The 10132-nt window shown below is 31.5% G+C and overlaps 1 protein-coding gene across 1 annotated transcript; it reads left to right on the top strand.

The window, feature by feature from the left end:
- Positions 1-2: 2 nt before the first annotated feature.
- LOC128158545 (monoglyceride lipase-like) lies at positions 3-10131 on the top strand. The gene is made up of 8 exons (XM_052821419.1): positions 3-187; positions 435-541; positions 928-1064; positions 1494-1604; positions 2092-2181; positions 4747-4796; positions 5405-5567; positions 7934-10131. Exons 1-8 carry the CDS (start codon positions 96-98, stop codon positions 8030-8032), a joined length of 849 nt encoding a protein of 282 aa, XP_052677379.1. The 5' UTR covers positions 3-95; the 3' UTR covers positions 8033-10131.
- The last annotated feature ends 1 nt before the right edge of the window (position 10132 follows it).

Genomic DNA, 10132 nt, shown 5'->3' with positions numbered 1-10132 from the left:
CATCGGGTTCAATATTCAATCTGTAAATCATAACAATACGCAATCTTGAATGAATTCGCTTGTGGTGTGGATCATACTTCATTTTTAGCGTCATCATGTCAGAAGTTCGAAGCGAAACAAAATTGATCAAGTCCAAGGATGATAAAAGTATATTTTGCAAGCATTGGTTTTCAGATGAAAAGCCCAGGTATGTCACTACTCTGAGATCTTATGTTTACGATCATAGTAGACAGTGCGATAAAATGATTGAATGATTTTCGTATGTCCTGTAATTCTCATTATATGAAAAACATGGACGTTTACTTAAATGATTCCCTTTTATAGTTCTAAAATGAAGTTCAATTAAATGATCTATAAGCAATAATCATGATAAGTTATGTGCATTTATGATTGCAGTTGTAAAAGAGTAAGCTGGTTTTCTATCTGTTTTACAGGGCCTTGATATTTTTGTGCCACGGCTTGGGAGAGCATTGTCTTTGGTATGATGATATAGCAGAGGCACTTGTCAAGACTGGATTTTATGTCTTTGCACATGATCATGGTGATTATTCCTTTTTTCTGTCATGGATATCATAAATCATAATTTTGAAATCTAATAGAGTTTAATGTGTATCCAGAAAATTTTACCCTAGACAACACATTTATCGCTATTGTATGGGCACAAGACTACAAGTTTCCAGGTTGAGTTAAATACTCCCGGGTAAGAGCTTGATCTCCATATACCATATAATTCATGATTACACCGCGGATAAGCAGAACTGAGAGAAAGTGATAGAGTTAAGAGAAAAAGATATGAGAGAGGGAGAGAGTGTGAGAGAGAGAGACTACATGTATACTTCCTACGAAATGTACAAAGGGAGGAACTACCGTATTTTTAATTTATTAGTCTTCATTCAATTACTAAATATTGGGCGGATACTTTTGCAGTTGGGCATGGTCAGAGTGAAGGCACCCACAACCACGTAGACGATTTCTCCGAGTACACCTCGGTCATCTACCAGCACTGTAATGAGGTCAAGGACAAACACCAAGGACTTCACCTCTTTATATTTGGACATTCTATGGTACATTTACAAGTTTTAATTAATAGGTTTTACATTTAAATATGTTAAGAATTAAGTTATAATTTTAAATTTATGAGCTTTCAAATTCAAGCTAATGGAATAAAACTAATAATAGATAGCAAAAAATTTCATGTCATTTAAGATGTTTAATCAATTTTATACTTTAACACTTAACCTCTTCCCCCCCCCCCCCCCCCCCCAAGGGCGGGAGGGGGAGGGCAGTAAAAACGAAATGACAAAAATGTGGATCATTATCTGTGTAAACTAATATGTTATAATGATAGATATATGAATATATATTTCTTTATAATCATTTAGACATCTACTGTATCATCAGAATTAGACCATCAGAGACACTTTGCTTGAAAATTTATTCATCTAAAAATAAATCTGAATAGTGTGTTTATGATGCTTTTTTTTTTTATCAAGGGTGGAGCCATTACTCTACTGACCGCCACTGGACAGCCTGACTTCTTTGATGGAGTGATAACCTCAGCGCCAGCCATACATGCCACCCCAGGGCCATTGGTCTCAATTAAAGTAAGTTATCAGGGCAAGCAAGAGTAATCAAACACTTAACTCAGGTACCTTGAACTCCATGAAAAAACTTCCTGTTAATAGAGTATTCAATATAGTGGGACTGAAGTTCATGGAATTGAGATAATACTTTAAAAATTATTGGTTTGGACTTTGGACTCCCAAAGACTCAACATATCTATAGTTTTCAAGATATTGGTGTTCATAACAGAGAGGTTAAGCTGTATTTTAATGGTGTTTAAGCAGATATGGATCAACACTTTCAAATAAATAACTGAAATTGATAGAGTGTATCAAAAAAGTGCATAAAATCACACCAAACATGCACATGCATGATCATGATGATGCAAACTTTTCATTTAGAAGTAGCATTAAAAATTGTATATTTATATTGATGTCTTGAGTTTGGAGAGGCATATCTAATGATAACTCAATATACTCGGGATTTGATGATCTGACTAAAAACCATTTATATTCTCTTAATTTTCAGATATTTGTTGGAAAAATTTTGGCACGTTTCTTTCCATTGCTCAAAATAAGCGGCATAGCATCCTGGATGATTTCACGAGACAAAGAGCAGGTAGCGTAATCATTTCCTGCCACATCTCACTGTTGTAGAACTAAGATTGTAAACAAACTTTGACTGTGGTCTCCTCAATATTCATGATCATCCTTTTCTTAATGAAGAGTGCTGGGTGGCCAACAATCTGCAGTAAAGTTTTATTAATAACATTATTGGCCATAAACTATTATTTAGTAAAATTGGTTTAAAATTTAATCCTTTTTGTATATATTTACGCAGAACTCTCTATGTAAAGGAGTTACATATAGCTAAGAAATGGCCATGACCTCCCAGCGCTATTAATATTAAAAAATCATCATGATGGTTTAAAGGAGGTATAAATGTAGGCACTGGTCGTAACAATATCATTTGTTGTCTTAGTCGGATCTTTCTTCAAATAGCATTTGATCATGAAAATCAGCTGAAGTTTGTAAAAAATTAAAGAGAAAAAGATGAAAAAATTACGCAAACCAGTACACTGCAATTCATTCCATATATAAAGTTGTCACAAATAAGAAGAGATTGGTTTAATATACAGAACGTATACTGGTACTTGTTTTAGAATATGAACTAAAGCAGAAACATTGATGTATAATGTGTATGTAAACTATGTACTCATTTGGAAACATTGCCAGTGATGAACTGAACATTTCCATTGGCATAATTACCTTCTTTTAGAAAAAAAAATTAAAAAGGGAAAATTACATATAAATGTTACACTTTTCTATCAGTGCTATTGTTTGTTTTTTGATAGTGAATGGCTTGTACAAATGCAGTGTTTGTTCTAGTCATTAACTTTAGAATTCTCATGTTTTTTACTAACCATGCATTGTAGTTCTGTTGATTCTTTATAGTTTTGCAATCAATGCTTGCATGCCATTGATTCAGTCGACAGTGCTGTTTTACTAACAATATTTTTTGTAGGCACAATATTTTTTTAGGGACAGAATAAGATTATCTCTTCAAGCACCTCAAATACATGTGTTTCGACCATGGGTATAACATTATGCATTCTTTAATCCCTTTTTCCCATATTTTGTGCAGCATTCTTTTTTACACTTTTGGAATGTTTGATGGTCAAATCACTGTTACAGTAGCTAAGATAGGTGGTCAACATATTAAATATACTTGTCTGATCTACATAGTAAGTTTAACTTATGATTGATGCAAATGAAACAGTTAAACTCAGCTAATATGCACCTCTATGTGATATGATATTTCATACATGTAGTTTGGTGTACACAGGGTCTAGCTATTACATTACTTATTCAGGTCAGTGTTTTTTTTTTCTTCTACTTTCTTTCGGCTTTTTTTTGTTGACTTGGCATACATGCTATTTGCACAATGCACCTCACCTACAGTATGTGAAATAAGGTTTTTCACACACACCCCCACTCCCTTTCCCAGCACATGAAGTCTATAGGAGTCATTGTATTTGAGGTATATCTGTATGTCCATATATATAGGAAGACTCTGGTTTGCCAAATGAATTAGGTCCAAAATAATGAGAAATCACAAACATTTGTTCACTCTTTTTTTAGGCAAATATGATCCTTGACTCCTTGTAAAAGGTTGTTGCTGAAAGGTGTGGTAGGCAAAAATGTATTGGCAATGTATTTTGTGATGTTGCAACCTTTGTACGTGCATATACTATTAAGTTGACAATTTAAATAATAATGTATATATACAATGTATTATACCACTGTGTAAATTAATACCATATGTAAGCTACAAGAAAATAATTATTTTGAAGATGTGTTCAGTTTCTGTAAAAGAAAAGTAACTTTTAGCACAGTGTTCTTTTATATGAATATGTCCAAGTGACCTTGACCTTTGAACTTAAACATAATAAATATACAAGGTTCTTTCTCCTGTCATATCTAGCAGCATGTCATCTGTTTTAACACAACTATGATCATTCCAACTACTTGTAAATCTTGATGACTTTGACCTCTTACCGTTATAATAAACAAGGTGTTTCCTCTTGTGTTTTCTTTATAAACTTTTTTTTCATCCTGTCTTAAATATCATAAAAAAAATTGGGACCCATGATAAGCGGATGACTGTGAAGATGGTCAGATGAACTATATAATAATAATTTACCAAAATACATGTTTGTCAATCAAAAATTGAACATTTATATAAAAACCTGCTGAATAAAAGAATGTCCATTTCATAAAATGTATGTCAATCAAAAATTGGACATTTATATAAAAACATGTTGAATAAAAAAATGTCCATTTCATAAAATGAATGTTTTCTCTACATGGGATATTTTTTCCCTTAGGTCAGCTTTACATAAAGATTGCTATTTCTGTTCTCATCTGGGCCAAAGCACATTTACATTTTCTATCTGTATCCAATATCATTGCTCCTTTCTTGTATTTTACTGACAGCCAAATTTCATTCCAGTGTTTGAATATTTTGTTATAAAGCATTTAGGTTTGAATTTTATAAGATCATAGTCAGAGTATTAATGAGAATTGTACAGTGATGGAAAAATATGCATGCAATATATTTTATGTTTTTATGCAATGTACGCATGTAATATATATTCTGTTTTCATATCAATCTTTAACACAGGTCAAGAGATATGAAGAGGACCCTATGGTGCATCCGTATGTCAGAGTGAAGTAGGTTATTAAACAACAAAATGAATATGAATAAAACCTATAGTTTTATATAAGATATAGATGATATATATGATAAATTTAAAACAACCAAAAAAAACCCTATTCTTCTACATAAGATGAATATCCAGTCTTAACTGTTTAAACAATTAAGACATGTACGGTACTTTATGGTTCATGTTTGAAATCTGAATTATCATTTTAATACAAGTAAGCCAAGCCAGAAAGATGAGACATTTTGGTGATTCTTGTGCATGCAATGTCGGTTTTACTGCAGTTATTGCTTTGTTTGATTTTGCATTGCTTAATACACTGTAAGCAACATTGTTTGCAAATAATGCTTCTAATACTTGGAAAACAACAATTCTGATCAAAGTATTGTACTATCGCAGTGTCTGGTGTTTAGTAAACCAACACTAGAGTAAGTTTTAGATTCAAACACAGGCACTTGTTTCTGCAATATAAGATTTCTCCAAAACATAATGATAAAATAACCCTATCATTAGAATATCAGAGTAAACTTTTATTACAGGAAACTTTGTCTGTAGGTTTGAACAACTCTTTACAAGTGCAACTTTTTTTTATGGGGAGAAAATACTTTAAACTTTTAGGTGGGGATCGGCTTGGATCGAGTGCGTGAAGAAAATAGAGGAGCGAATGGAGTCCATTGAGTTTCCATTCTTGGCGCTCCACGGAGATGCTGATGCCATTTGTGACGTCCAGGGATCCCAAATGTTGTACGACAAGGCCAAGAGTGAGGACAAAGAAATCAAGGTACAAAAGTTGTGTACTGGAAATGCCAATACACATTGTAAAAGAATGTAATCTTTTATCAAAGACTCCGAATGATAATCAAGCATAAAATAAGAAATGAATGTATTGGTTTAAATACAGAGGAAGGAGTTATTGGTTCGTGTTGAAATTCAATGTTAACATTAGAATGACTTCATCACATAAGGTTACAATTTATATTAATTATATACATGTATATTTTTTATTTGGAAACTTGATTTGCCATTGGCATTGCAGAAAAGCTTAAGACATTAATTAAATAATTTTATGAAACCATTTTTTTAATATGAATAATTTACATGTAGTGATGACACTGTACATTGTATTCATAAATGTCTCTGAATGGATGTTTCTGGCCCTGAATAGCTTAATATTCTTATTGGAGCAACTTCTGTTTCACATTGAAAATGTCATTATTACAACTGCACTATGAATATATTAACAATGGTTCTTTCTTTTTCTCATTTGCTTTATATCTAAAGTGTTAAGAGATCATATATCATTTGATTTTATCCAGTTGCCATGATTTTCAATCAATCCCAGTTTACAGCGCTAGCAGGACATTTAAAGGGTGTAAATGCTTTCTGTCAGTTAAGTTGACTGCATTGTCTGTCAAGGTGGAAAATTCCATCGGGTGTGTGGCTTTGAATTGCTCAGAAATATTCGTTGAAGTCACATTCAGCCGATTCTTCTTAAGTTGCACATGTTGCATTGTTTCAAGAACAGTGCACTTGAGAGTTGAGTTTAGAATTATGTACACTTGTTGGAAAGCAGGACGGAGCGTTAAAAACGTTGTTCAGGCATCATGATCGATGAATACAGTTGTGGGCAGATCTTCTAAACTTCTCATTATGGCATCCTGAGAGGGAATTTTGTACCTACAAGGATACATCCAATTTATATTTTTCTTTAAAAATTGGTTCAGAAGTTGAAAATTGAATTTATCATGTTTATTAAAAATGAAATTAATCCTTTCAATTAAACTGGTCAAATGTAACATGATACACATTTTTATTTTTACACATGTAATTGTTGGAGAAAAAAAAACTCAGAACAGTTAATGATTAACTTCAGAAAAGTAATTAATATTGTTTCTAACCTTGGATTCAACAACTCCACAAATGTCTGAAACAATTCATCTTCCACCACACTGGGAGAAATTGTTCTACTAGCAATTAATTTACACAGTGTATTGTCAATTAGTTCCTGCTTGTCTTGTGATAGCCTTCCATTTGTTGAAGTCTCTCTGTTTTTAAATTTTCTTGACTCTTGTGACTTTGCTGTTGTTTGAGCACCTGGTAGGGATCCTGTGCTGAACATTTCACTATGCACTTTCTTTATGTGGCCCATTAAGTGGGATGTATTGCCTGAAATTAATTATTTGAATTGTTACAGTTATCTTCTCACTGAATTTATATCATTTATCCATTTTCTTGTATTTATCAGAAACACTCTCTCAATTTTAGTTATGTTGCTTAAATACATGAAAATAGCTGTAAGTAGATAAAGATTTGTCAGTATTTCAAGCTAGTTAAGCTATACATATGTAGCTAAATTGAGTGGTTGTACTGGACCTGTATGAGTATATGTAAATAGATAAATTGTCATTTGAGAAATTGTACATTTTTCAGTGCAGGTGTTCAAATATTGTGTAAACTGTATTGAAGAAATCAATCAATATTTGTTGTAAAATGCAAAAACAGCAACACTAAAATGTTTTAAAGAAATGTTGTTGGTAAGTACCAATTCAAGAACAGTAGCAGTTACTGAAATTGGTTAGAAAAATGATATAAATCTCACATGTATAATGTAGCTATTCTTTAGCTTTATTTGGAAACAAATCAGGAATTTATTTTAATGCCATCTACAAACCTTTGTTTATATACTTTTTTAGACAGAGTCTGCACACAGCTTTAGTCATGTCCAAATTATCTCTCAGTGGGGGTCCTTCTTTAACTTTGTAAAAACCGTAGAAATCCCAGACCTTTGATTTTGTAATTGCTGGAAAGGGATAAATCTCCATATCTCCTCTATCAGATGATTCTGATCGTTGAATTTCGTTTTTGTTGATGCTGATGTCCTCTGTCATTCTCTCTTCTGCCACCTTGTTTGTTTTTGTTAAATTTGATCGGGTTTGAAATTCAGAAAATATAAAAGCCAAATAAAAAACGAGGGTCTAATCCGGAATAATCTAACTATAATTAAATAGATAGTGAAAACATATAGTCAACTCAATTCATTTAACAGTATTGATAGTGTATTTCTGGTTTTATGTTGGCACAGATAAATCGAAGTGAGATTTCACGTTAATTGTAGAAGTCTAGCTACCATGATTTTTCTCTTTTAAGATTTACAAAGGGTTTTACCATTCGCTACTTTTGGAACCAAATGAAGACAGGCAAAGGGTACAGGATGACATACTAAACTGGCTGAAAAAGAGGATTTAGAAAGAAGTTTTGGAAGACGGAAAAAGAAAAGAAAACAGCAAAATACTAGTTGGCTGTAAAAAAATATATAAAATGAAAGGTGCTCTTAATTGTTCACAGTGATTATAATACTCAAAGTGAAGGAAAATGGCCTCTACTTTAAATTGAATCTTCAGAATCTTCAGAATGCATTTATTTAGTGAACACGTCATACATGTAGGCATAATATTTAGTACTTTTTCATTTAACTATTTGTGTATCTAATAACAACTGTCAAAACAGTTTTTAAATTTTTAAATATGATTTGAGCTAGGACATGTCCATTTTAAATAGATATTACATACAATTTAAAATCCATTTTTTTTATTTATTTATTTTTTTACATGTACATTTAATTTCAAAAAAAAATTTGAAAGATTTTTTTTCAATTTGAATCTTTTAAGGAGAATATGAGGATGTTTCTATGTGATGGTATATTATTAAACTTGGATCTGATTTTATCTGGTATTTATTTATTAATAAGATGAACAAAGAAGTCTCATTTTTTATTTTTTTATCAATGAAGTCTGTATGTAAATTGGCCCTACATACATTCTGTTTGTTGTAATCTGAAGTTAGTAGATTTTGCCAATCATGAATTGGTGCTATACATACTGGTCAAATTTACTTTCAATTATAAGATACAGGAGAAACTTGCACAATTTTTTCATTATTTTAATATAATTTTCATATCGTCCCTTGATAGAAATTTCGGGCACTTATGGCCAAAAGAAAATAAATACATGATTCAGGTATATCACAAAACATGTGAACAATCAACTGCAAAATATCATAATTTGGATTTTTTATAACTTGCTATACAGGTACATATAGTTGCACGTGATATGAATATCATGCTTTCTCTGGAATTACCATTATTCAAATCAATTTTTTATCATCGTTGTAGACACAATCTGGCAAAACCATATTGTTTAGCTGTTTTCTGATATTTTATACATGTAGATTAGCATTTCCAATTTTTTAATTTTTTTTGTTTGTAAATTTTTCATAAAGTTAATTTTAAGAACAAGTTTCTTCTTCCTCCTTCTTTGACCATTATTTATAAATATATACCTTACGAATGATTAATTAATTAGTGTAGTAATTGCACAGAGTTGGTACATGTACATGTATGCCTTGCATTATATGCTTAACAAAACATACCTCAATCTATATCAAATTATAATGTTGTATGTTGTACGATGATTCACACAAACATGAACTACAGGGATGATTAATTTTGTAACTACTCTGCTTTTACCATTTTTCATATCAAATTTTTATTGTCAGTTTACTTTAAAAAAAAATTCAGTAACTATAATTGTGTATTTAGAAAAGTGGTTTCGGTACTTTTTAATTTTATATAGAACATGCTACTTTTAATTTTTGCACGATTTTTTAATTATGTAGAGGACGTACAAATAGAAAATGGAATCGAAGCCTACTTGTTTAAAACAGTTTTTTTTTAATTGCTGCTGTGTTCCATGAGTTATTTTGAATATGCTGGTTTTTTTTAATCTATGCTTTAGATCAAACAATTGTATTAACTATACAAAAAATATTGCGTGCAGTGACAACCATTTCTTCAATCTAACAAAAGTAATGCTGAATTTGTGTTCATGAAACCTCCTAATTTTTAAATTATTTTATTAGCAGTGTTATATGATTATGTGGTCTATTGGTCTTATGATATATGTACATGTAGATGTTATGTTTAATGATACCGGTACTGTAAGATAAGTTTATTAATACGTACATTGTAATTTTTGATTGTTTGACATTGATTTTCCGACCATGGTTATTTATTCTCTCATCTCTGCTAGCCAAGGGTTTTCAGTTTTCGGTTTACTCCGCTCCCCATAAACTGAGCAGAGTGGACCAAAAAACCATGGCTAGCGGAGATGTCACATAGCGAGAATTTTCTGCAGGTCGCTATGTTTGGGAGGTTTGGATTTATAACCCATAGAAAAATCATTAAATTTGTAATGTTAAAAAAATTGCTTTTGATTGAAACACTGCGTCATTAAAAGTTTAAATTTGATTTATTTAAAACCCGAAATAGAAGAGTTGCACCTGCAGGAT

The sequence above is a fragment of the Crassostrea angulata genome, chromosome 8 (genome assembly GCF_025612915.1).
Source record: "Crassostrea angulata isolate pt1a10 chromosome 8, ASM2561291v2, whole genome shotgun sequence".
Lineage (NCBI taxonomy): Eukaryota > Metazoa > Mollusca > Bivalvia > Ostreida > Ostreidae > Magallana > Magallana angulata.
The sequence above is the reverse complement of the archived record's forward strand: the minus strand, read 5'-3'. Positions and strand labels throughout refer to the sequence as shown.

Excerpts from the sequence above, each read along its gene's own strand:
- LOC128158545 (XM_052821419.1), top strand. The coding sequence starts at position 96 with ATGTCAGAAGTTCGAAGCGAAACAAAATTGATCAAGTCCAAGGATGAT. Across the intron at positions 1,065-1,493 it reads TTATATTTGGACATTCTATG|GGTGGAGCCATTACTCTACT; the intron begins GTACATTTACAA and ends TTTTTTATCAAG. Across the intron at positions 1,605-2,091 it reads GGCCATTGGTCTCAATTAAA|ATATTTGTTGGAAAAATTTT; the intron begins GTAAGTTATCAG and ends CTTAATTTTCAG.